Genomic DNA, 26,474 nt, shown 5'->3' on the forward strand with positions numbered 1-26,474 from the left:
GGGAACAACACGCAGCACAGGGCCATCCGATACGGGACTTGAACCGGGGCCAGCTGCAGCGAGGACTATAGCCTCTTGTACATGGGGCGCCTGCTCAACCCACTACGCCACGGACCACCCCTGTTTTATTATTGTAAAAGTCTGTTGCTCACAGGCTTTTATTTTGTAAAAGTCTGTTGCTGTCTGCTGAGGAACAGGAAAAGAAAGTAATCGGCGGATCCACCAAACATGGAGAAGGGTACGGAACTTTTACTCGGCCATTTTCATTTTAAAGTTCTTCCAGACGGCGGAGTCGACAGAACCAAAGTCATCTGTAAACACTGCCAAGTTGAATTGTCTTCTCAGCGTAGTAGTTCCAGTCTAAAATATCACTTAAAGGCAAAACACACAACTGATAGCAGCAAGTCATTCAAGGAAACAGACAATGGAGCGAGGCTTCTACATAAAAACTACAGAAAGATGCTGATGTTAAAAGTGTGTTTGCACAACAAATGTTATGGCACTTTCATTCATATGGCAGCACATTTAAAATAAAACTAAATGCTAAAAGCTATACACTACTTTTGAATTCATTTTTGGATTTTGTACAAATGCGATTAATCGTGATTAATCAGGGAAATCATGTGATCAATTAGATTAAAAATTGTAATCGTTGCCCAGCCCTAATATTAACCTTAAAGGGACAAAGAGGAGACCAGTCACTTGGGGCTTGTTATGGTGCAAAGATCTGTCACAAGTCATGTGCCGACGCTGGTCCACTGTGATGAAGGTTTCTTTAGCTTCTGCTTTTGATTTCCAAAGCCTCCAATAACATTTCATCTCCAGTGGGAACTCAGTTTATCCAGACTTCCAGAGCCCTTTTTTTTTTTTTTTTAATGGAAGCCTCGAGGCGATGCCGGTGTTTGGAGCGCTCTGCTGTAGCCAACATGCAGACCACTGATGAATCAGCAAAATCTTTCTCAAAAACAGCTTTGAGCGCCGAGACACGTCTTCTCTGAAGAACGCATTCCCGCTGTATTAGTTACAGCGGTTGAATTTAAGTGTGCAAGTGACAGCCAAAAAAACAAATCAGCCAAATACTGTTTTTTTAATGGTGTGAAACACCGGGGAGCACTCGGTAGTTTTTCTGAGCCGTGAGCAGAAATACAGACTGCATTCAGCCAGATCAACTAGGTCCACTGTAAATACAATCACTCAAGGTATCTGAAGTTGTAAAATGTCTGGCTATGAAAAAAACAAACATAAGATTGCAGCTGCTAAAAGCAGGTCTACGTTTGACATCACAAAGGAAGGCTTAGAAAGACTACACAGTTCCAAATCGCTGTGTTTTTACTCCTTCTAGCTTCTTTATGAATAAAAATAATAAATCAGTCACATGTATATACACACAGAAATTGTACAAGAACAAGCACACTTTAAATAAAGTGACAAAACTTCAGCTCCTATTTACAATAAGTATGATGAGACGTGAAAAAAACATTCTGAACAAAACGCGGCTCTTTCTGCAACATGTTCAAAAACACAAATTTCTCTCTTATAGTTGTCAAAGAGGACTGAAAGAAAGAAAAGAATAAATCTGAACTCCTCATCTTCACTTAGAGCTCACACCCTAATCAATCAAATCTAATGACATTTAAATTATTACAAGTTAACAACAAACCACATCCCTGTGCCCTGTTTCGTAAGCTAATCATTTCAAAATAAAATGACGTGATGATTAAAACATGATGGACAACAATGACGTATAAAAATAATTGATGAGAAGAATCATTACGAATGAGAGCTTACCCTTGCGTGAATAAAATCCAAGTGCAACATGTATCAACTGATTATATACGTTAGCCATATAATCATCGGGAAAACTGGTATGAGGAGAGGTGATCAGGGTGAGCACACGTCCTCCGTGTGCTTGGGATTTAGGAAAGTCACTATGTCCCGAATGCCGTCCTCACAAACTGTGGCCTGTGGAGCTTTGCTTAGATTTTCTCCTTCCTCCTTAAATCTTCTCCACATCTCTGAAAAATGGAGTTGCATTAAAAAAAAAAAAAAAAAAAGCATCTCACACAAAAACACAAACTAAATCAGTCTGACGATAATTCCTCCAGAATCTTGATGTATTAAGGTTGAGAAGTCCATCCCTTTCAGTCGCTTCTGACTGCAGGTTGTCTCCAGCTAAACCCTGTATTCAAGGCTTCAAAATGAAGTAATGGATGACATTAGAGTGGCTACATTGACCTCTTATATATGGCCAATATCCTGGAAGCATGTTGTAGCCCGAGACCTTATCAGCTCTTGACCCTTCAGAGATCAAGAATTACAGACCGGTATCCCTTCTACCCTTTCTGTCCAAAACTCTTGAACGTGCTGTCTTTAAACAACTGTCCTCTTACCTCCACCAGAACAACCTCTTGGATCCCTACCAGTCCGGGTTGAAGGTGGGCCACTCAACTGAGACGGCCCTCCTAGCAGTAACTGAGTCACTCCAAACTGCTCGAGCTAACTGCAGCATTTGACACAGTGAACCACGACATCCTTCTCTCTACCCTGGAGGGAATGGGGGTTTCTGGCTCTGCACTCTCCATGTTCTCATCCTACCTGACAGATCGCTTCTACCAGGTCACACTGAGACACAGGTCTGTGTCGAAGCCACGTAGGCTCACCACCGGGGTTCCCCAAGGTTCGGTCCTGGGTCCTCTTCTTTTCTCCCTCTACACATCATCTCTTGGTTCTGTCATCCACTCCCATAACTTTTCCTACCACTGCTATGCAGACGACACCCAGCTGATTCTGTCTTTTCCCCCTTCTGACACCCAAGTGGAAGCACGCATTGCTGCGTGCCTGGCAGACATCTCGAGGTGGATGTCGATGCACCACCTTAAGCTCAACCTGGACAAGACTGAGCTGGTGTTTCTCCCGGGGAAGGGCTGCCCATTCAGAGACCTGGCCATCACCATGGATGACTCTGTGGTGACATCAACCCGGACCGCGAGGAATCTGGGTGTGACCCTGGATGACGAACTGTCGTTCTCGCCAAACATCGCATCAGTGACCCGTTCCTGCCGATTCCTCCTCTACAACATCCGGAGGATTCGCCCCTTCCTCACCGACAAGGCAGCACAGGTGCTCATCCAGGCTCTTGTCATCTCCCGCCTGGACTACTGCAACTCCCTCCTTGCTGGCGCCCCGGCTTCTGCCATCAGACCTCTGGAGCTGGTTCAGAAAGCTGCTGCTCGTCTGGTGTTCAACCTCCCCAAGTTCTCCCACACCACTCCCCTTCTCCGCTCTCTACAAGAGCAGCTGCACTTATGATTTCTTGTGACCTGAAGTTCTTTTGCCTACCGATGTTGAACGCACTTATTGTAAGTCGCTTTGGTTAAAAGCGTCTGCAAAATGACCGTAATGTAATGTAATGTATCAAAAAACCATTCACTTTTCTGTCTTTTGTCCGTATATAAATACATCTTAAAAGAAGTTTAAAAACTAAATCAAGAACAAACCTTCATCCAGTGTCGTAAGCAGTGTGTAATTTTCTGGATGATCCATAATGTCTTTTCTTTGAACATCACCAATCTCCATTATTTGTAAAACACCTGTGTGAATGAAGACCTCAGATGAGAATCCAAAACTTGAGCAGCAGTACTGTGCATGTATCAATGACATGTATGTATGACAAAAGTAAGATGAGAAGACACATGCTGCTCATTTTCTACATTAAACATATGGCTGTTCTGCTCAGTCGAATGGTGACAAACCTGCAAACCAACACCTCTAAAATTTCAGAAAACCTCTCATCAAATGTATTTCATTCTGGCCTTAAGGCTACGCTAAGCTAAGTGAACTGCAGTCTGGCCTTAATGCTACGCTAAGCTAAGTGGCTGTAGACCTGCAGTCTGGCCTTAACGCTACGCTAAGCTAAGTGGCTGCAGACCTGCAGTCTGGCCTTAACGCTAAGCTAAGCTAAGTGGCTGCAGACCTGCAGTCTGGCCTTAACGCTACGCTAAGCTAAGTGGCTGCAGACCTGCAGTCTGGCCTTAACGCTAAGCTAAGCTAAGTGGCTGCAGACCTGCAGTCTGGCCTTAACGCTAAGCTAAGCTAAGTGGCTGCAGACCTGCAGTCTGGCCTTAACGCTACGCTAAGCTAAGTGGCTGCAGACCTGCAGAAGTCTGACATTCTACATGAGTGACATCTATCTTCTTGTCAAATTTTCAGCCAGAACGTGAACGAGCATTTCCCAAAATACTACATTTTTATTTGATAAATCGCTGAGGAATAAGTTACATTACCTTCTACGGTGTTCCATACTTGCACTTCAATCTCAGCAGTACTCTGCCTTTCAACAGCAATGATCCTAACTGCGTTTGGTGAATCAACTTTCAAGGATGATTCTACTTTATACACCAAGAGGTTATTCTTTAACCCAAGATAGCAGTGGGTCTGGTTACTTTCAGCTTTACTCTCTGAAGACAAAAGAAACAGAAAAATAATGTTTACAGCCAATCGCATCATTTCTCAGCATGCTGCACGTACAGAGATGTTTGACAACCTGGACAAGTCTTGCAGCACTTTCCTGCTGATTTTATAGGATGTTGGCATGGGTACTGGCTGGGGCATGTGATGCGTTTACAGTCTTGAAGGCCATCAGTACAAGTGCACAGGATGCATTCCAGGACCTTCCCCAAAACTGGATGCCACATGTCTCCATGAGAGTATGTCTTGCCATTGTATAAACAGACTGAGAGAAATGGAAAACATCTGAGAGTTGGGCTGCATACGGAAACAATCGTAAATTTGTGGGGAAAGTGTCCATAAAATCAAATGCCTATAAATGATCTGTTTAGAAAAAGTCTCACCTCTCTGGTGTTTCCTTTGCAACAAAATCTTCACAGTGGTCTCTGAAGCCCCTTTAAGGTTAAGTTTGCTGAAGCTCAGGCTTCTGGGTGTAGCCTTGACCCTGAATGGAGTGGCATGGTCAGACCGCGCCCTGCTCTGCTCTGTGGAACACTGGTCAACCGAATGCCTCTGTTGCACACACAGATATGACAAAAAAAAAAACAGTTACCCTTCATCTTTTCAGCTATTGGCTTCACTCGCTTTTCCTTGACTGATAGCACGGGGAGCCTCAAAGCCAAGCCTTAAATCAAAAAGTTCATATCCTGGCTGCAGATATCTGAAACACTGCCGACATCTCAGACTTTTCCAGCCGCCCAAAATAAAACAACACAGCAACCGAGTGCCGTTGTTGGGCCGAGCAATCCACAGATTGCGAGTTAAAAGTTGAATACTTGTTTTTTAATGGTCATCATAAAATTCATGTTGCAGATATAATCTTCATAGAAACCTGGATCCCTTGTTGCCTGTTTATTTTTACCTTTATGACTTGTATGAAACCAAGTCGGAATCACTGATAACACCACTTGAATCTTGCACTGCACGTAAATAAACTTTCAAATACAGGCAACTTTCTCATGCAAAGTCAAGCACACAGTATTCTCTTGAAAAAAACAGTGGAAACATACAACGCCTCTGTTCAGTTGCTGGTTTCCATCCTCCATGGATGACGACCCACTGGTGCCATGATCTGAAAACGATCAAAACCAAGTGTGAAGGCAACATACAGTATTATCTTATAATAATTGTCCTGTTTGGTCTGATTTAGCCCATTAAGGTTATGAAAAAACATCTTTTTGCATCAGCTACATCAGCCCAAACATGCATCTTAAGTTCTTCAAAGCAGCATTCAGGTTGGAAACAGAATAAAGGGAATTTTGTCCAACTGGAGTTTAACTACCTTTACACACCAGACAGCAGGTATCTGGAACTGAAACTGGTGAGGAGCAGGTGATAGGCTGGCATGTCTTCAGAGCACAGAAGATGTTTCCATTCTGTAAAAAGAAAGGGAGAACCACCAACCCCACACATGTGTTGAAAGAAGGTAGAGATCACAAAGTAATCCGTGTAAAAACAACAGTAAACCGTGTTCATAATTCCAGTTTTTCCTCTGAGAGGGCAGAGATGTGCACCATTCTGTGATCCTAACAGCCACAATGAAACGACACTGCATTACAATATAAATCAAAAACAGTTTTCTTAGGTTTCTTGGCACGTATTGTCTCCTTGTAGATTTGTTAACTTTTCACATCAGGTTGCCTCGTAAAGAACAACTTATTGAGTGCAGCGCTGGCTCCAGTTCTGCTTCTTCGTGCTTTTCTCTGTAAAGTAAAGCCAGCATACGAACAAAAGGCGAGATGTTTTCACCAGCTACACTTCCCCTTTAGGAGCTACAACTTAACCCTCACAGATGCTCGTTCTGTATGTGCATTAACACTGAATAAAACCCTGAAAAACTCTCACAGTTAAATCTAACAAGTCTTTCTTTAAAGGACTCAGCGGAGCTGTAACATAATGTACAAATAACTTTAATGCTCCAGCATCATAAACACAGTGAAATAGATTAATGAAACATTCCCTGAGTGTTATGGAGACATTAAGTTAAGTACGTTAAGTTTTCCATTTAATGTTGCCTACATTTAGTGGCTAAAAACCCTCACTTGATTTCCTTCAGTGTTTTCATGCCGATGTGGTAAAACGTACTTAAGTTTCAGTGGAAAAGAACATATCCCAGTAAAAGACACTGTAGGAATTTATAAATACTCAACAGTCCCCCTGGCAGGACTCTGAAATTCTATTTTTTTATGTGTTCCATTTCTTTGTATTTTATAGTCTTCCAACCGAGTATAAAACACAACGTGACCTTTCCCTGATTAAAGACAAAACAGTCGCTTTAAAAAGTAAAAAGAACATTTAAAATCAAACAAAAAGCAGTAAACTGAAAGCAACTTACAGAGCACGTGCACATGACACACTGATTGCTTTGCCTGGATGGGAAGAGGTCGTGTTTAGTGAAGGTCTCCCCCGGCTGATAAATACTCCCATTATACCGGCAGGATTTCACAGAGGCTCTCAGTCCTGCAGGGACCCGGGGCTCACCTGAGGAGGACACATCGAAAAGAGAGGAGAAGTGTGAAGTGACTGCCCCTCTCTGCGGAGCTTAAAGCTGATCAGGTGTCCAAACAGAGGCAGGCTACCTGTGCATCTTGGACAGCACCGCTGGGGCTCGGCTACAGGGTTTTCACATGACAGGGCCGGACACTTGATCGTGTTACATTTCACATGGCCTGTCTGAGAGGGAGCAATGTCAGGATTTACAAGCACTCAGCACCCCAGAGTTCCTCTGACCGGCAGGGATTGGGGTGTAATATTTCTTTAGTTTGCTCATATAAAAAAAGGTACCTCTGTGCAGACACAACGCATGCAGAACATGAATCCGAAAGGCTCCAGATAGGGATGCCAACTGTCTCCTGGGTTGTATGTCTTGTCTTTGAATGTACAAACCACCCCGGAGACTGGATGATAAAAAACATAAAGCCTTTTTTATTTGTGAACCAACACATTTGCTCACTTGAGATTAATCCCTCGGAGTAAAGCAACCTAGAGTTAAACACGGAAATCTGCAAATGCCACTGATCCCACAAATCATGATCAAACTTTTGGATACTTCTGTGACAGCATGAGACAAATAAGACTTAGAAGAAAACACCACACTTGGGTTGGTGAGTAACAGCGGATCAAACTCCGAAAGGTGCGTAAAAGTCGTGGCGGAGTCCGAAAAGAGACACACTTTCACTCTTTTTCCTCATTTTAAGCTCCACACGTCTGATCAGGATAGAATCAGCATCAGCAGGGTGTTGCTCTTACCTTTCCGGGGTTTTAGCTCCGCAGCAGCAGGCCAAAAGATGAAAAAGAACAAAAGCAGGGACTTCATTTTCTCACACGTGCGTAACCGATTCTCCAAGCCGCAATAAATATGTGCTTCTGCAGGACAGAAACTGCAGGACAGTGTGAAACAAGGATAAAAAAAAAAACAGAAAAACTTATTTTTTGTGTTGGTAAATCTATGGCGCCTTCTTCAGGACACAAAAGATAGAACACATCGGAGACATGAGCCTGAGACATAAGTTAGGTGCTTATAATTAGTGATATCGTTTACAATTTCACATTAACTACATGAAATGTCAACGAGTACATCACCAAATGTGACTAATTTACAGAACTGTATGTACTGAAGAGACCTGAGTGCACTTTAGATCAACTTATAGCATTTTTCATTAGGTTCTGTCGAACTGAGAAAGGAAATCACCTCAGTTATACGACAATGTGCCCTTACATCAGCAGCAGGTTCAGCATATGTAAACACCTGGATGAGAGAGAATTTTCTACAATTAAATGAAGACAAAACTGAGATCATTCTGTTTGGGAGCAAAGAGAAGAGGGTCAGCGTTGGTAAAAATCTTGAGACTCGGCCCTTATAATCACTGACCAAGTTGGTAACCTCGGAGTGTTGATAGACTCAGATCTGACTTTCAGCAGCCACATCAAAGCTGTCACCAAGGCAGCTTTTTACCATCTCAGAAACATCAACAGAATTAAAGGTTTCCTCTCCCAGAAAGACCAGGAGAAACTCACACTCTCCATTCATCTCCAGCAGACTCCATTAGTGTAATCCTCTTTTAACTGGACTTCCCAAAAAGAGCATTAAACATCTGCAGCTCATCCAGAACGCTGCTGCTGGAGTTTTAACCCGGACTAAGAGATCTGAACACATCACAGCAGTTTTAAAATCTTTACTCTGGCTTCCAGTCAGTCACAGAATACATTTTAAAAGCCTGCTGATGGTTTACAATCTGTGATATGTTCAGAGAATATAAACCCAGCAGAGCTCTTAGATCCAAGGACTCAGGTCAGCTGGTCCAGTCCAGAGTCCAGACTAAACATGGAGAAGCAGCATTTAGCTGTTATGCTGCAAACAAGTGGAACAAACTGCCAGTGGAGATTAAACTTTCACCAAATGGAGACATTTTTAAATCCAGGTTAAAAACATTTCTTTTCTCATGTGTCTATGCATGAAATCTGCACGATATCTTTGAATTTATCTGGACCGTTGCTTGTTTTTAAATTCATTTGAATTATTTTATTTGTTTCTCTTTATATTCTTTTATGTATTCTTAATGCTTCTTACACTCCCTGCTGCAATGCTTTTATTTTATGTAAAGCACTTTGAACTGTTTTGTACATGCTCTGCTCTGCTCTGACCAAAGTGTTTAAAGACATATGTCTGAATACAGACAGTGGGAAAATGTCAGTCTTAGTTTTACTGGATCTCAGTGCTGCATTTGATACAGGTGACCACAATATATTACTCAAACGACTGGAGAACTGGGCGGAACTGAACTGGTACTAAACTGGTTCAAAACATACTTAGAGAACAGGAAGTACTTTGTGTCAATAGGTAAATTTACATCTGAGCAGACAACAATCACATGTGGAGTTCCCCAAGGTTCCATCCTGGGACCTCTTCTGTTTAACATCTACATGCTGCCACTGGCACAAATTATAAAAAAAATAAATAAATAAACTACCATAGCTATGCAGATGACACGCAGATATATATTACAATGTCACCAGGAGACCGAGGCCCTGTACAGGCTCTTGGTAAATGCATTGAGGTGATTAATGACTGGATGTGCACAACTTTCTCCAGCTAAACAAAAACAAAACTGAGGGAATCGTCTTTGGAGCCAAAGAAAAAACGATTACAGGTCACCACAGAGCTATCTATACACCTAGAAACTACCAACCAGGCCATAAATCTGGGTGCAGTGATGGACTCAGACCTAAACTTGGAACAACACATTAAGGCAATAACAAAGTCAGCCTGCTATCACCTTAAGAATATATCAAGGTTAAAATATCTGATGTCTCAGCAGGACCTGGAAAAACTAGTCCATGCATTCATCTTCAGTCGGCTTGACTACTGTAACAGCATCTTTACAGGTCTACCTAAAAAGTCAGTTAGACAGGTCTTTACACTGGCTGCCTGTCCATCAGAGGATAGACTTTAAAGTTCTGATGCTGCTCTATAAAGCTCTGAATGGTCCAGGAGCAGAATACATCAGTGACCTCCTGACCCAGGATGAACTTTCCAGACCCCTCGGGTCATCTGGATCCAGTCTTCTATCAGTTCCCAGAGTCAGAACCAGACATGGAGAAGCTGCATTCAGCTTCTGTGCTCCACATGTCTGGAACAAACTCCCAGAAAGCCTCAGATCAGCTGAAACACTCAGTGTATTTAACTCCAGGTTGAAGGCACACCTATTTTCAGCTGCGTTTGAATAAAGCTCCAAATCTGAAGCTTGAGTTTCAAAAATTAATCATATTTTAACTTCTGATTTTATCTATTGTTCTTATTTCTTTCTTTTTTATTTACAATTTAAATCGTGCTTCTTATTTCTACTGTTTTAATGTATCTGTAAAGCACCTTGTTGTTGAATAAACTGGCCTTGGAGTAAAGCAATGAGAGCCTTAAAAACTCTGCTCACAGTCTGCAAAAATGAACACACAGACATATATTAACATACTAATCTCCATTTATTACCACAGACGGGGATAAAACAGTGCAACCATATCAAAACACACATTACGATGCCAATGAATTTCTTGCTTGGTTGAATGTTTGATAACGACAAAGGAAGGACACTGAATACAACTTGACCCATGTTCCAAAAAAAGGAGTCTGATGCCCAAAATACCTAATAAAACATAATCCTTTTCATAAGCCGTTACATGGGGTAACAAATGGGGCAAAGCCAGTGAAACATAATTAAGTCAGTGCAGATGTATAGAAACAAATAAAAATCACAGACCTAATCACACATTTCCAAAATGAATTAAAAGTGGAATTTTATAATATACAAAATGTCTGACGCCTGGACTCACAAAGATGTAAAACAGGTCGGGATGAAGAAAGAAGAAGAAAGCTGCTCGAGACAAGCGGTGGCTTTCTTTCCCGTCTCCCTTCCCTTAAAATCAGGACTTAAAAACTTCACCCTGCATAGCAAAGGATCAAAAAATGCGTAATAAAACACACACCATCACCTGTAAATGGACGTCTGCATCCAGATAGTGAAGAACTGCCGAAGATCGCTGATTTTAACATGCATGTATGGTGGTATCGGGTTGCTTTTTCTACATAGTTAAACTCCTAAAAACTTCAAAAATTCCAAACAGGTTTTTGTCGTGCTGTAATGGTCCAATTCTGTGTGTCAGATTCCTAAAAACGAGCAGAAAGTCCCAGGCAAATGTAAGACAAACACCAAGAATAATCCTGCTCCTGGGTGAGGATTTCAGGATTTCAGATCACAGTCTTGTTCATATGTACAAGATTTGAGGCCTGTCATATAAGTTATACTTTTAAATATCTGAAGTACAGGATATTGCATCATAGGATGAATGAGACAGACACACTGCTGTGCTCACACACAACCACAGGCGAAGCGAAAACACTCAGGAACTGCTGCTGCTGTTGTTGTCCTCTCGCTTCTGCCGCTTCTTCGCTCTGATTTCATTCATGGCTTCCTCGATGGAACGAGTGTCCCTTTTGTTGGCCACCGGAACTGAGGAAAGAAAATGGCCGTTATCACCAGTAACGTAGGTAAAGTCCTCCCGCCTTCTGTGAGACGGCGGCTCCACTCACCACAGCCGTAAGCGCTGTTGGCCTCCAGTGTATGCGCTGCATCCTTGGCAGCTGACGTGCCGATCAGGTGGCTGTACTTGTCTCTGTAGTTGGAGTTGGGACATGCTTGAGTCTTCTCCGTCTGAGCGGACGCTGCCTCTTCCAATGCAGCCTGTTCCTGCAACGATGAGCGAGAGAGAAGACATATCAGACATCCAATCCTAATTAGAGCAATCACAATCTGAAGAAGTCACATGGCACTGAACTCTTCTGTGTTCATTTAACTTCACCGTCCTCTGCTTTGATGCTCTAATTGCATTATGGACATTTAGGGCTTCCTCTTGGAGCTTTTGCACAGTTACGACCAGAACATTTGAACACTGAACCCTGATTTATGGTCGTCCGGGAATGGCCACGGAGAGACGCTCTCCGTTGCTTGCGTGCGTCGGCCAACATTCCTATCTATCCGCCGAGGAGCCGGAGACTCGCGAAGACCGCAAGGGTTGTGATTGGTCGGCTAACAACACCATTTCCGGAATCACTTTTCCGGTTTCGCTCCTTCCTCTCACAACAACAACACCACCACCGCCATTTTTGAAAGAGTTTACTGTGTGCCGGTCAACATTTGGTCAAAACTATTTGCATTTCAATATCAACAAGCTCCAACTCCAACAACAGTCTCTCTCTCTCGGTCGCCATCGTTCACTGTGAGGAGTGGAACGGAGCCGGAAGGTGAACAATCAATCAACGACTTTCACCATAGACGTTGCGAGATTGGGTCGTTTAACGTAGCGCCGCCTGCTGATCTGGAGGTGAACTGCCTTGCGTATCCGACATCCCGACGGAGAACTTCCAAAGGTTTAATAGCCTCTGCGTGACCACTGAGTCGGATTGACGGATAGCGACGGAGTAGCACACCGAGGCCTTGAGACAATCTGAGCTGCTTTGGTTGTTTTTCATAAGATGCTGAAGTCGCAGCTATTCAGCGAATTAGGGCTGAAAGCTCCGTCTACATTTGAGGGTATTCACATCTCGTCTGAAAGAAGGCCCAAGGAGCCTTTTGATACGGCTGTTTAAAAGATAAAAGGTGTGGATCTGATCTGTGGCATTTGCATTTGGAAACTGCTGTGAACCCACAACATGCAGTGGAATGATCGCTCAATGGAAGTGAAAGAAGCCAGTCTCAGAATAAATCAGCAGCTTGGAACATTATAGGAAAGAATAAGATGGGCTTGTCAACACTAAAACCTGCATGTCCATCGCAGATAACTGGAGGATGATCACAGGATCCTTTCCATGTCTGTGCAGACTCTCAGTCATCCAGGTCAGTGCTTAAATAGAAGCAACTGGACTCGATGTTTCCCTTCTCCTCTGAAAGACTTCATTTGGGATTGACTGGTTTGTGGTTTCGAGCCAATATAATTTCAGAAATTCAGACTCAGATTTAACAGAGGAGGTGGCCTCACATATCACCCATCTATCGAACTCCCATCAAGAGCCAGCAGCAATGAGAGGCCTCTGCATGTCGCCAAAGTCTGAGCAGACAAAATAGCACCTGAACGCACCACAAAGACGGACATTGTGTGCATATATTTAAAAAATAAGGTACACATTTGTATTTTTCAGTAATAATATAGAGGTTTGTTGATGATTACTGGATTACTGTTGAGATATATCAGGATATGATGTCTGTTCAGATTCAGTCGACTGCAGCAAAGCCGACTGGAAAACGACAGGAAGCACAATGTGGAAGCCGAGCAGAGCTTTCTCAAGGTGAAGAAATGGAATATTTACTTTTGGGCTCATGAGTCAGTGGATGTTAATCCAGCTGAGAGAGCATTTCACTGAAAAAGCCACAAACAATGAGTGAAAGCGGCTGCAGTAAGGGAGGAGGAAACTCATTCTGTGGTGATGCCCACGGCTCACAGGTCTCAAGGTTTTAAATGTTAAGGAGCTTTACGTTTTAACCCCTTCATCTGCTGTGGATCTGAACCGCCTCAAATTCAACCTGCATTTAAGCCCCTTTTTATTGGAAAACTGGAACTTAAATACGTTTCAGCATTCAGCCGGCGTTCGGTTTTTGAGCAGAGAACGAGGAGACAGAAAAAACAAACTGATATTAGATCAAATGTTACTATTACGGCGATTTCAACCAGAAATCTAGAACCACAAGACTAATAAAAACCGGCATTTCTGAAACTAAACAAAGCATCTCGTCCTACTTTTAGTCTGCGCCGCTGTTCCGCCAGCTTGGGATCCCATTCCTCTCCTTTGCGATAGGCTTCCAGCTCTTCGTCTGATGGAGCGAACTCCTACCACAGCAACACAGCAACACGTTACGCCATAACTCCAACAACAAGACTTTGTTTAAACATCCAACGCTGGATTAAAAATGTCGGTACCTTTTTGAAAAGCATGACGTAGCGACTCTCCTCGTCTTCACCAAAGGAAAAAGAGGCAAGACCAGCCACTTCTGCGACATCGTGCCTTTGAGACAGGTGGATAAAAAAGATTAAAAGAAGCACAACTATGTGAAGGAGATGGTTAATTCATTCATCTGATAAAGCAAAGACCACTTACAATATACTCCTTTCAATCTTCCCCATAGGGTTGTATTTTCTTTTCTGCTGCAAACTGTCTTGGATGAAGTCTGAAACCTCTTTCTCCATCTGGATGTAGCACAGGGATAAAGGTCAGTCACAAGAGCTTTGAGCCACATTTAAATCCATCATGCACTCGATCTGACGCTTAACCTCGTACCTTTTTCCTGAACTCCGCTTTCTTTCTCTTCTCGTTCTCCTCCATCTTCTTGAGCCTCGCAGCTTGCTCTTTAAGGAAGAGAAACGTTTGGTTTCAGGGGGTTTATTTCTGACAGCATTAAAAAGGTTTCGGGAGTTACGGCTCTCCCTGGCCTACTTGTTTTTAATAATCTAAACCGCATCGAGGCCAATGAAAAGACGGCCTTCCTGTAATCTGGGAAAACCACATTTTCGTACCTCAAATATAGTGCCTCACAGGCGGGCTGATGCTTTATTGTTTTGTACTCTTTACACTTTAACAGATATGGTCATATTTGCTTTGGAAACACAATCGTGTGGTGTTTATGTCCCTTGAGAAACAGAAATATACTCCAAATATCCAGTGGTTTACTGCACCCACGTGTCTGCTATGGTTTAGAGCATGTTAAAGCACATTTAAATGGAGTCTAATGGAAACTGTTGCTTGTTATTCTGAAAGAAAACGGTTGGAGTAACGTAAACGGATATCATTTATGAATAAAGAAAGGCTGGAAAACAAAGTGCATTTATCTGCACCCATTACATCTACTGTAACTCACTGAAATGCCCAAAGCCTGTGCTGATGATAAAATGAATGCTTTTTTTTAAACGATTCATTTATTGGCAGTGAGAAAGGCAAGCTGAAACTGGTGTAGGACTGAAATAACAGGAGGTCACGAGTAATCACAAGTTGAAGGTTGCTTAGAGGTAACGTGCTGACTGGTAACACGCTGGAAGCGCAGCAAATAAAGCTGCCCTGCTTGTTTACTGAGTGCTGTTGGCAGGCTTATGTTACAGCAGCTGTCTGTGGCCCAGACTCTCGGATTCACACACATGCGGGGCTGCATGTTTTTATGAGGCGGTCCGAAACTCGGGCCAACGGTGCTTACATGAAAGCTAAACTGGCCAATCGTAGCACTAGAAATGGTCAGTCCGCCCGTCCTTTTAATTTGTACCTACATCTAATTCGCAAATAACGTTCACCTTAACAGTCTCATTCTAACTTAAATGAGTCCGTAGTTAGACCGTATGTTGTGTACCTCGTGCCTTTCGTCGGCTTTCCTGGTCGCCGACTGTTGGAGGCTTTTCCATCGAGTTTAAGATTGAACCTAGTAGGTCCGCCATCTTGGAATGATAGCGAAGACCGTTCAGATCAGACTATTGTTGCTGGCCGCAGCTGTATCGTCTCTACGCATGCGTGAATGAACTGAATTCTTCTTCGCTGTATTAAAAAAAAAAAACAGTATTTAAAAACATTACCGCCACCGTGCCCAAGAACGTGGTATTACCACTGATGTGCCTCAATTGAAAGATGAATTTGTTAATGTTTTGACTTTGGGAATTTTTGCTGCCATGGCATGTCCACTCTTAGACAAGTAAGAATAAAACGTCCTCAATTAGATGTTGAACATTTTTGAAAATAAATGTATAATTATAATATCCAGTTGTTAGATATCAATTAATGTAAATAACCAATGGTGGAAGTTTAATTTCGACATTAGATAACATTTTTATCTGTGAATATTGTTGCTTTTTCCAATAAAAATGAGTGAAAGTCAAAAATCCACTTAATGTTGAATGAAAATTAGGTGGGTCAGTAACACTTTTATTGATCAAATGATCAATTTTAATTCCTATCTGTTTTTATTTTTAAATTTTCACAGAAGAATTTATTCATTTGTCATTTAACAACTGATTTATTCAACATTTTATATATATATTTTGAAACTGACCTTATCAACCGAGAATATTTCTAATCTATATCTAAATAAACTATTTCAGAGAACTTGTGATGGAAATTGTAGTACGTGTCTTAATGTTCATCAGCTGGGGAAATATCAATGTGATATATTTGATTATCTATATGAGAAAACATTCACCTGTAGTGATTCCCATTAATGAAAAAGGTCAGGCAATATTACCACTTGAAATCATTACAATGTTTCTCTATAAATCTTTAAACTATAACTTTAGTATTTTTGTTTTGTTTTGTTTTTTTACAGAGTAGCACGTCTGTGGGCAAATAAGCTACTTTTTCATATAAAGCTGACAGCAAAGTGACAAACAAAGTTATCCAAAGCATGGAGAGGAATGCTATAAAATCTTATGAAATATCACAGATTGATAGGGCCCAACTTCTGTGGATATAAATTCCTGCACTTGTTAGTCCCATATGTGATCAAAGCTGACAAGATAGTTGTTATTTCCATCATGTAATCCTATCTACAGCATGACATGAGGTCATTAATTAAACTTTCCTGAAGAAAAGGCAACATGAGGTCATTGGATTTGAGGTGGAAGCAAAGGTGCTTTTAAAGCTGGCCACTGCAGCTCTGCTTGGTTTCTTATACTAAGCCGTCCTCAGAAACATGTTATAACTGGAAAAAAAACCAAAACACAGTCATTATCAAATGGCAGACAGGCTCCAAAAGTTTTATACTATCACATGAGCACGTGAAAAGAGAATAAAACAATTACACAAACATATTTTAGAAGCACTAGGGGGCATGCTGTACAAGAATATCTCCATGTGTTCATGGCTTTTTATTGTTTTACTAACAATCCTTCCCTGCGTCACGGGGGCTGTGTGTTTTGTGCGATGTGATTGTAGTTTCACAGCATCAGCAATAACACATGAACTACTGCCATATACAGATGAGGGGAGAGGACTGGATGAACAGAGGGCTGGCCTGAAAACACAGCAGAACAGGCAGAATTGTCCTGCTTATTGTGTCTAGACAAACAGAACTTCAACTGTAATTGTAACTTTTGCTGGACTTATTTTTAAGAAATCCTTTGTGGTCAGAGTTTACTTCTCTGTCCTGTCACAAGGGCATATGTGAGTACAATCCAAGACAACCGTCCCTTTTTTTTTTTTTTTTACATATTTCTCTAATGGTTAAATGTAGAAAGGATTCCTATCATTAAATCCCCAACAGGTTGAATAATAAATCATTGTTTTGCTTCCTGAGTGCAGATGACAGAACAGTTCCCCTGAAAAATGTTCCAATTCAGTCTCCACATCTATAGAGGCTGCAGGTGTTGACTAAGTAAGCTGACAGTCCTGACCTGACCTCGAGCCCTCAGACACCCATCGTTCAGCGTTACTCTGTTATTGTGATTTGGACAGAGCATGACGGACTCCTCCCCCGTGCTTGAAATGCTGTATAAATGCAGCATCAGCCCGGCAGCAGCAGTGTCTGAAAGCTTATTTGTACTCAAACATGAAGGGACTCAGCTTGGTTCTCCTTGTGCTTCTCCTGATGCTCGCAGCTGGGGAGGGTAAGCAATGGATACACCCATTTCAACTCACACAAACCAATAAGGTAGCAGACTACACTGTCACCATAAAGGACCTGTTTGTTTGGCTCTGTGGGGAAGGGTAATCACATTCACATTGTGCCAGGTTTTTTTTTTTTACTGTAAAGCTAATCGACATTGTAGTAAAGCATTTGTTATACAGCAGGACTACTGGGGTGTTTTGTAGATTTTCTATTTTGTTTTATCCACAGAAAAGGATCCGGAGATGCAGTACTGGACCTGTGGGTATAGAGGACTCTGCAGACGGTTCTGCTATGCTCAGGAATATACCATCGGTCATCACGGTTGTCCCAGAAGATACAGGTAGACCTGCCAAAGATCCCTTTTGTCGGACTGCTCAGAACTTTGTAGTATTTGCACTTTTATTACAAAGATAACTAAAGAAGCCGTTAGAAACTGATGGACGTAAGCTGGGCTGTGCTTCTTTCCAGGTGTTGCGCTATGAGGTCTTAACACCCTGCCAGTCATTAAATGATGCCTGCATGATGTCCAGGCGTAAGGTGTGACATGGGGATGATCCGATGGCAGCCCGACTCTTTCCTTTCTCCAAACGTGTTCAATCTAAGTGTTTTTGAAGTGGACGGACGAAGCTCACCTGCACCTTTCTGATGGACGTGGCTCCAGTCGTGGTGAAACTAATCCTGTACCTCACACTGTCACTAGCTTTAGTCTCTGAAATGAAGTGATGCCAATAAAAGCATTCAAATAAACTTTCTGATGTTGGTTTTTGTTGCTCTTTAGCCATGAGGTCCTCCTCAGCTTTAATTATAATCAAATATAATGCAAAATTAAGCTTTAACATCCAAAAAACATCTAAAAATAAAACACCCATGAAGCATTCACCACCCCACTTGGCTTGACTTCTGGGATTTAACAGCATGAAAAGCAGTCTGAGTTGGGTCTGGCATGCTTTTGCTCAGCTGCTCTACTGAAAAGAGACAATAATGGTCAAGTGACTGACCCAAATAGCTGTGATGGAGCTGAGCTTTTGTGAATGAAATGTTGTGTCTCTCGTCTGTGTTTATGTTATCTCACCATTCTGTCTGTCGGGACAACACTGTCTGGAACGGACGGACAACGTCACAAAAACACGGGCTGCAAAGCAAACCCGTTGTGTTTCATGTTGTCTGCAAGCGTCTGATTGCAAAGTGAAAATGTCTTTGCTGATTAATTAAAAACAGCCGATGTGACGCCACACCATGAGAAAACAGTAAAAGGCGTGCCCTTACAAACTATGCAGGACTTGGTTTTATTATTCAACTGGGCAAGAATCCAGAAATACCCATTGATTAGATATAGGCATCACAGGCATGGCTGCTATTTGTAAACAAGGGCCGCTGTATTGTGCTCTGCATTGTCCTCTGGGTCAAATCTTTGTACTCGTCAGGCAGCGCAGCGTGACCAAACTACAAAGAGGTACACCCCCCAAAAACCTGTTTACCCGCCTGTCTTCACAAAGCAACAGCTTCAAACGGAAAGTTTTTACAAAATGGACGCGCTGCATCATTGCTGCGTGCGTTTCATAAATCAGAGATATTTTCATGCTAATGACCCACAAATGCAGTCGCTCTTAAGATTATTCTGTTCTTTAGGAAATACGAGAACAAGCAGATTACATGCAGCATCTGGTTAAACACATCTGTATTCTCCTTGTTTTGTGTTGAAGACACAGAAGAGACAGAGAGAGTGGGCACCTGAACTTTAGACTTAAGAAATGATGAGGAAAATGTTTTAGTTAATCATTATTTTTAATCATTATATTAAATCAGATCTGACTTTCAGCAGCCACATCAAAGCTGTCACCAAGGCAGCTTTTTACCATCTCAGAAACATCAACAGAATTAAAGGTTTCCTCTCCCAGAAAGACCAGGAGAAACTCATCCATGCATTCATCTCCAGTAGACTCGATTACTGTAATGCTCTTTTAACTGGACTTCCCAAAAAGAGCATTAAACATCTGCAGCTCATCCAGAACGCTGCTGCTGGAGTTTTAACCCGGACTAAGAGATCTGAACACATCACAGCAGCTTTAAAATCTTTACTCTGGCTTCCAGTCAGTCACAGAATAGATTTTAAAAGCCTGCTGATGGTTTACAATCTGTGATCTGTTCAGAGAATATAAAGCCAGCAGAGCTCTTAGATCCAAGGACTCAGGTCAGCTGGTCCAGTCCAGAGTCCAGACTAAACATGGAGAAGCAGCATTTAGCTGTTATGCTGCAAACAAGTGGAACAAACTGCCAGTGGAGATTAAACTTTCACCAAATGGAGACATTTTTAAATCCAGGTTAAAAACATTTCTTTTCTCATGTGTCTATGCATGAAATCTGCACGATATCTTTGAATTTATCTGGACCGTTGCTTGTTTTTAAATTAATTTAAATTATTTAATTTGTTTCTCTTTATATTCTTTTATGTATTTTTAATGCTTCTTCCACTCCCTGCTGCAATGCTTTTATTTTATGTAAAGCACTTTGAATTGTTTTGTATATGAAATGTGTTATATAAATAAATATGATTTGATTTAATATGATTATTTCTAGAGCGTTTCTCAGCATCTTTATTCAGTTGACCTCATTTGACTTTTTAAACCGCTGCATTGCTAACACACCGTACCGTTTACAGTGTGTTTTGGGTCTCGCAGCATCACTTCCGCCCTCACAGGCTCTGGAATGAAGCGTTTCCCTCAGTAACTGTCAGGTGTTTGGATGTTGAAGCAACATAGAAGCCACACAGTGACGCTCCCTCCATCGTGCTCGGCAGGCAGGATGAGAGTCCATCGTTGGTGAGGTTTCCTTTTTGCTCCAAACAAAGCCTTCCCTGAACAGCCTTGGATGTTCTCAAGACCAGTGTTTAGAAGAGCACTTAATGCAACAGCTTCCTGTCGCTACTCTCCTTGAAACAGCAGAAAAAAGTCTTTGGTTTTCTTCATTTTCTGCAAAGAACACAACTTTAAAAATGCTTTTTGCAGCTTCTTCCAGGTTTGTGCAGCTCTGTAATTCTTCCTCTGAGATGTGATGGACACGCTGCTCACACCAACCAATCTTCCTGGAATAAAGCAAAGTCTTTGTTTGTAGTTTGTTTTTTTAACTTTAATTTGAATTATTCCTTTCGCACCAAGGAAATCTGTCCTCTGCTTCGGGTAGTCTGGATGACACATTTCTCATTTCTAAGATCTATTTGTAAGCCTGGATAAGTCTCCAAGTGTAAACTTCCCATATTGTCTGTGGCCCACAGAAACAAAGAGAAAGTGTTATCAGTCACCTTGAGACTCTCTCTCTTAAACCTAATAATCAAGTTAGAAATCTCGGGGTCATATCGGACTCAGACCTGAACTTTAACAGCCACATTAAATCTGTAACATCAGCAGCTTTTTAACATCTAAAAAACATGGCCAGAATCGAATCAAAGGAATAGTGTCTAAACCAGACTTAGAGAGACTGATCCATGCGTTTGTCTCCAGCAGGTTAGACTACTGTAACGGCCTGCTCACTGGCCTCTCTAAACGGGCTGTAAGACAGCTGCAGTACATGCAGAACGCTGCTGCTCCAGTCCTGACTAGAACCAGGAAATATCACCATATTAGTCCAGTGCTCAGGTCTCTGCACTGGCTTCCTGTCGCTCAGAGAATAGACTTTAAAACAGCTCAAGTCTCTGCATGGTGTAGCGCCAAAGTACATCTCTGACATGTTAGAGCCATATGAACCAACTGGGACTCTGAGAACCTCAGGGAGGGATCTCCTGCTGGTGCCCAGAGTCAGGACTAAACAAGGTGAGGCTGCGTTTCAGTTTGATGCTCCTAACATCTGGAACAGTCTTCCAGAAGATGTGAGACAGGCCTCAACTCTGACAATGTTTAAATCCAGCCTAAAAACAGTTCTATTTAGCTGTGCATATGACACCTGAAAGTGTCTTATCTGCACTCTTCGCTTTTAAATGAATGAATGAATTATTATTTTTTTATGTTTTTTAAATTATTATTATTATTTAATGATTTTATTGCCTTCTTGTGATTTTATGTAGCTGTAAAGCACTTTGAATTACCTTGTGTACTAATTGTGCCCTACAAATAAGATTGCCTTGCCGTGCCTTAGCATTCTTCTGCCGACAAGCCTCACCACAGCCAGGGTATTAACCAGCTGATGAGTTATTTCCGCACTTAACTTGAAGCTCTATTTTAATTTATCCATAAAGGTCTGACTATTAGGGGACTACATGGTTGTGCGAGTAGATCTTTTGTGTCCCTTGTCGCCCCATTGTGGTAAACAAACTCATTCTCCACTTAATCATCACTAAACCTCTCTAAATTTGATTGTTTAAATTGTTTGGTTTTGTTCTGACATCAGCTTTGAAAGGCCAGATTATTTAAATCCTTGTTAAGTAATAATGTGAAGCGTCTTGTTCCTGAAATGTGGCATCCTGAGCTAAAGAAAAACCTAAATAAAAGAAGCTGCGACAGTATTTAGACTTAAATCTAACTTCAGACAGCATTAACCCTCAATACGAAATGCTCTGTCTCACCACCTTTATTTAATTGGGGCCTGCTTCGAAATGCTATGCAGTGCTCTCCTATGCAAATGCATGGCAAGGCACCTATTACTATTCCGTTGGCAAAAGTCTATGGGATTTAACATTGAAAACGTGTCTCTTTATATATATATTTATTCTTCCGTCCACATTAATGCGGGCCCTATGGGCCCGCACATCCCAACAATATATATATCAAAACGACCGGCTCGATGAGTTTTCGCGGGCTATTACTTTTATCGAAGATTGGAGTTACCATGGCGACGTAATAAGCAAAAAACAGCCCCCCAAAGCCCCCCTAGGAATAAACAGGGGGATGACCTGGAAAAATCATAAAAAGCCCTAAATTTTGAGCAGTTACTGTGTCATCATGCATTAACCTAGAAACGCCATTCAAATGTCAGTTTGTAGATACATCTGTGCTGTGTTCAGAAGTGAAGACGCCATGTCGATACCTGCTACGGATTTCCCACAGCATGCCTCCAAGCGACCCAAAGTTTTGGCCAAAATCTGAAAAATGTGAAATTTTAGAGCACAACTGCCATTTCATTAGTGTGTGGGAAGAGCAAGAGTTCTGACCTCAGATTCATTTTCGAATCGCCCTCACGCCTACAAATATCGCTCCAATGCCATTATGTACTGTCATAATATAGGCACGCATGTTGGGATTCATAAAATGTTTTCATATTTCATCTAGGGCTGACCATTTGCTCTCAGAGCCCCTCAGAGCAAAGTGATGTAAGGGCTCAAAGACCTCAAATTTAATTCATCCAATTCTCAGAATCGCAGCTGGGAGCGGTGATAACCTGCAGTCCCGCTAACTAAAAACGTGAGAGAAAACTGAGAAGAAATAAAGCCTAACTAAAATAAGTTAAAAAGTGCGATCCATCTCTCCTTTTATTCAGGAGATGCGCGTTGCACAACGACGAGGGACAGGGCATGGTTAACCTACTTAAATAATAATTGGATTACATGTTACATTTTCAACATTCTGGGTTCAGAAAAGGTAGGGTAATTAATAACACATATTGTTTTCATTCCACTTGTTTGCATTTAAATAAATGTAACATGAGCTGTAGGCTTATATTTATGCTCAAATCCACTCAAAGTAGGGGGCGGGGCTCCATCACGCTGTTTAAAATCATATTAACTAAAAATATATACTTTTACTTCCAAGAAAGGAAATGTGTGAGGAGTGGCATATAACATATGTACAATGTATTATTCTTAATACTCACGGTAGATTTTGGTAGGCCTAGGTATGTTGGGTATGCTTATTGCTGTAAAGCCTCAGCTGCTTGTGCCATCTAATGCGCTCCTGCACTGTGTGCCCCACGTGAAGGATCGGACAGTGGTGTGCGCAGCTAAGATCATGTTTCTTTCCTCAAGCCAATGACAAGAACTTCCGTGAGAAGTAACGCGAACGTCTGAATAATGCGGGAATTGCGGGCGGGAGCGGGACCAAATATGACAGGTGCGGGCGGGAGCGGGACTAAAAATTCTGTCCCGCGCAGGCCTCTAGTCCAAAGGCGTCCCTCGCTCATTCTGCGAGAATTTCTTCCGTAGCTCTTACGGTTTCCGAATGGAGATTTTTTTTTGGCTCTGAGAAGCCTGAGTCTCATATAATTAGTGTAGCGGCAGCTTAACTGTCAGTTAAATGAGGGAGATTAATTACCATAGAAACAAGGCTATTAGTGGCCCAGTCAGTACTTTGAAGTTTCAACAGCACAATTAACCGCTTTAAAGGGACAGTTCACCGCTTTAAAGGGACAGTTCGCCGCTTTAAAGGGACGGTTCGCCTCTTTAAAGGGACAGTTCGCCTCTTTAAAGGGCCAGTTCGCCGCTTTAAAGGGCCAGTTCACCGCTTTAAGAAGAAGCATCCATGTCATTCTTTGATGCCATTTAGGCTTGAATGCTTCTTCTTTAGGCCTTGCGAACCATTCCTGAGCAGCCGTGATTGGTTGAGCGATACGCACACTTTGGCAGGCCCCTTCTAAATTTCTTCAGAAATTTTCTAGTTTAAATTAAAGTTCCCAAAACATTGGGAATGGGGCATTTTAGGGATGTTGACACATGATCCTGATTGGTTGATCATTAAAAGCAGGATCTGCAAAAGGCTGAGTTTCAAGAAGCAAAATTAACTGAGGAAAGTGAGGAAATGACAAAAGTGGCTGAAATGTTTAAAACTGTATTCCTCAAAGAAAGTCTAGAAGGGATTTGCATATTTCTCCTCCCTACGTGTAGAATACGGACTGATTTAAGGAATCTGGATGAATCTGAGTTATCAAAGACCAGGGACACGATATAAGATGGACGCCTGTGTTCTCTGGTTCCTTCAGTCGGCATCAAGGGCAGTTTATGGTCGGAAACCAGGTCGTCTGCGTGTGTGTCGCAGTTAACGCAGACGGAAGAGAAACACGCCACCCACCACACCCACAATCCTAGCTTGTTCGTAATTGTCCCTCTTGCGTTGTGGCGTGGGATTAACATAGTGCAGACCGCACTTCAAAAGTGGGCATAAATCAAAAATAACTGCGTCATGTCTGCGACAAGCTCACTGCGACACACTGCTGTGAGAGTATACACGGCCCTTTAAGAACCATCATTTAACACCAAAATGGGGCAAAGTTACTGTGAGAAACCTTCTCCAAACAAACACTAACAGTTACTGGCTGCAGTCCTTATCTGCTCCCACTGAGGTGTAAAACTCAAAGACACAGGAGGCCGAAATTAAAAACTTGGAGAAAGTCGCGGGCCAGCCTTGATATTTACTGAAAAATATCTACAATTGAGGAAGTTTTTCCTTTCTCTTCAGATATAATGATGAACCCTTTTCATATGGAAACAAACTTAACTTTTGCTTAAGGCTGGACAACGATTAAAATGTTTAATCTAATTAATCACATGATTTCACTGATTAATCACAATTAATCGCATTTGTACGCAAAATCCAAAAAGTAGTGTATAGCTTTTAGCATTTAGTTTTATTTTAAATGTGCTGCCATATGAATGAAAGTGCCATAACATTTGTTGTGCAAACACACTTTTAACATCAGCATCTTTCTGTAGTTTTTATGTAGAAGCCTCGCTCCACTGTCTGTTTCCTTGAATGACTTGCTGCTATCAGTTGTGTGTTTTGCCTTTAAGTGATATTTTAGACTGGAACTACTACGCTGAGAAGACAATTCAACTTGGCAGTGTTTACAGATGACTTTGGTTCTGTCGACTCCGCCGCCTGGAAGAACTTTAAAATGAAAATGGCCGAGTAAAAGTTCCGTACCCTTCTCCATGTTTGGTGGATCTGCCGATTACTTTCTTTTCCGGTTCGGCAGCAGACAGCAACAGACTTTTACAAAATAAAAGCCTGTGAGCAACAGACTTTTACAATAATAAAATAAATAATAAAACGGGTGGTTTGAGGTGTCGTTGGTTGAGCAGGCGCCCCATGTACAGAGGCTATAGTCCTCGCTGCAGTTGGCCCCGGTTCGAGTCCCGCATCGGACGACCATGTGCTGCGTGTCGTTCCCCCTCTCTGATCCCTGCTTCCTGTCTCTCTGAACTTTCCTATCAATTAAAGGCACAAAAGCCAAGTTTTTTTTTTTAAATTAAAAAAAATAAAACATGCGTTAATGCATGATAAAATATTTATTGGCGGTAAATAATCAATGCGTTAACGTGATAAAAACGTGTTAACTCGCCCAGCCCTGATTTTGCTTAAACATTGCACCAGCAGAGCATTCTGGGATTTGTAGTATTAGCAGAGACATTACAGAGTATCTGGAGGAAGACGCAGGTACTGGACTGGCCTGCAATTCTTACCTGTTCCCAATAAGAAATGCATGGAGACTGCTCTGTACCACGGCACGCCGTAAAGACGTTTATCCAGGAAGAACGAGCCAAATAATCTCCTGCAACACGTCACGACTTGCAATGGCAGAACATCCTGTGAGCGAACTGATGTGAGGAGTGGCTACATTAAAAAGTGGCAAAAGCTTTGCTATCCCAACTTTTTTAAGATGTTTTGCAGGCCTGAAATACAAAAATGGATGTACATCAAAACATAAACGTGCAGCCTGTCTGCAATGGAATATAAGTTGAAGTAAATAACTCTAGCAGCTGTTAAATATGCTCTATGTGGCCCTGCAGTAAACATGATGGCAGGATGTAATCTTTGGACTGCAGGTGTGTCTTTTATAATCGTGTTGACCATTAAAGGGTCATGACTGCTTTTTCTTACTGAGCAGAGGTCACATAAACCATAAGTCTGTTAAGGTGCTGTGAGA

At 41.9% G+C, this 26,474-nt stretch overlaps 3 protein-coding genes across 3 annotated transcripts; 1 reads left to right on the forward strand and 2 right to left on the reverse strand.

The window, feature by feature from the left end:
* Window positions 1-1,324: 1,324 nt before the first annotated feature.
* chrdl2 (chordin-like 2) lies at window positions 1,325-7,863 on the reverse strand. Its single transcript, XM_075487159.1, has 11 exons — window positions 7,756-7,863; window positions 7,291-7,403; window positions 7,086-7,179; window positions 6,842-6,987; window positions 5,789-5,882; window positions 5,517-5,578; window positions 4,851-5,019; window positions 4,544-4,732; window positions 4,284-4,457; window positions 3,498-3,590; window positions 1,325-2,015 (listed from the first exon to the last, which is right to left on the reverse strand). Exons 1-11 carry the CDS (start codon window positions 7,820-7,822, stop codon window positions 1,882-1,884), a joined length of 1,335 nt encoding a protein of 444 aa, XP_075343274.1. The 5' UTR covers window positions 7,823-7,863; the 3' UTR covers window positions 1,325-1,881.
* A 2,603-nt stretch (window positions 7,864-10,466) lies between these two features.
* On the reverse strand, window positions 10,467-15,518 carry spag7 (sperm associated antigen 7). Its single transcript, XM_075487770.1, has 7 exons — window positions 15,387-15,518; window positions 14,330-14,397; window positions 14,150-14,238; window positions 13,972-14,056; window positions 13,792-13,881; window positions 11,591-11,747; window positions 10,467-11,510 (listed from the first exon to the last, which is right to left on the reverse strand). The coding sequence occupies exons 1-7, from the start codon at window positions 15,469-15,471 to the stop codon at window positions 11,401-11,403; spliced, it is 684 nt and encodes a 227-aa protein (XP_075343885.1). The 5' UTR covers window positions 15,472-15,518; the 3' UTR covers window positions 10,467-11,400.
* Window positions 15,519-17,528: 2,010 nt separating this feature from the next.
* Window positions 17,529-18,377, forward strand: defbl2 (defensin, beta-like 2). Its single transcript, XM_075487160.1, has 3 exons — window positions 17,529-17,628; window positions 17,859-17,970; window positions 18,099-18,377. Exons 1-3 carry the CDS (start codon window positions 17,571-17,573, stop codon window positions 18,118-18,120), a joined length of 192 nt encoding a protein of 63 aa, XP_075343275.1. The 5' UTR covers window positions 17,529-17,570; the 3' UTR covers window positions 18,121-18,377.
* Window positions 18,378-26,474: the final 8,097 nt, after the last annotated feature.

This window comes from Odontesthes bonariensis, chromosome 16, assembly GCF_027942865.1.
Source record: "Odontesthes bonariensis isolate fOdoBon6 chromosome 16, fOdoBon6.hap1, whole genome shotgun sequence".
In the NCBI taxonomy this organism is placed as follows: Eukaryota; Metazoa; Chordata; class Actinopteri; order Atheriniformes; family Atherinopsidae; genus Odontesthes; species Odontesthes bonariensis.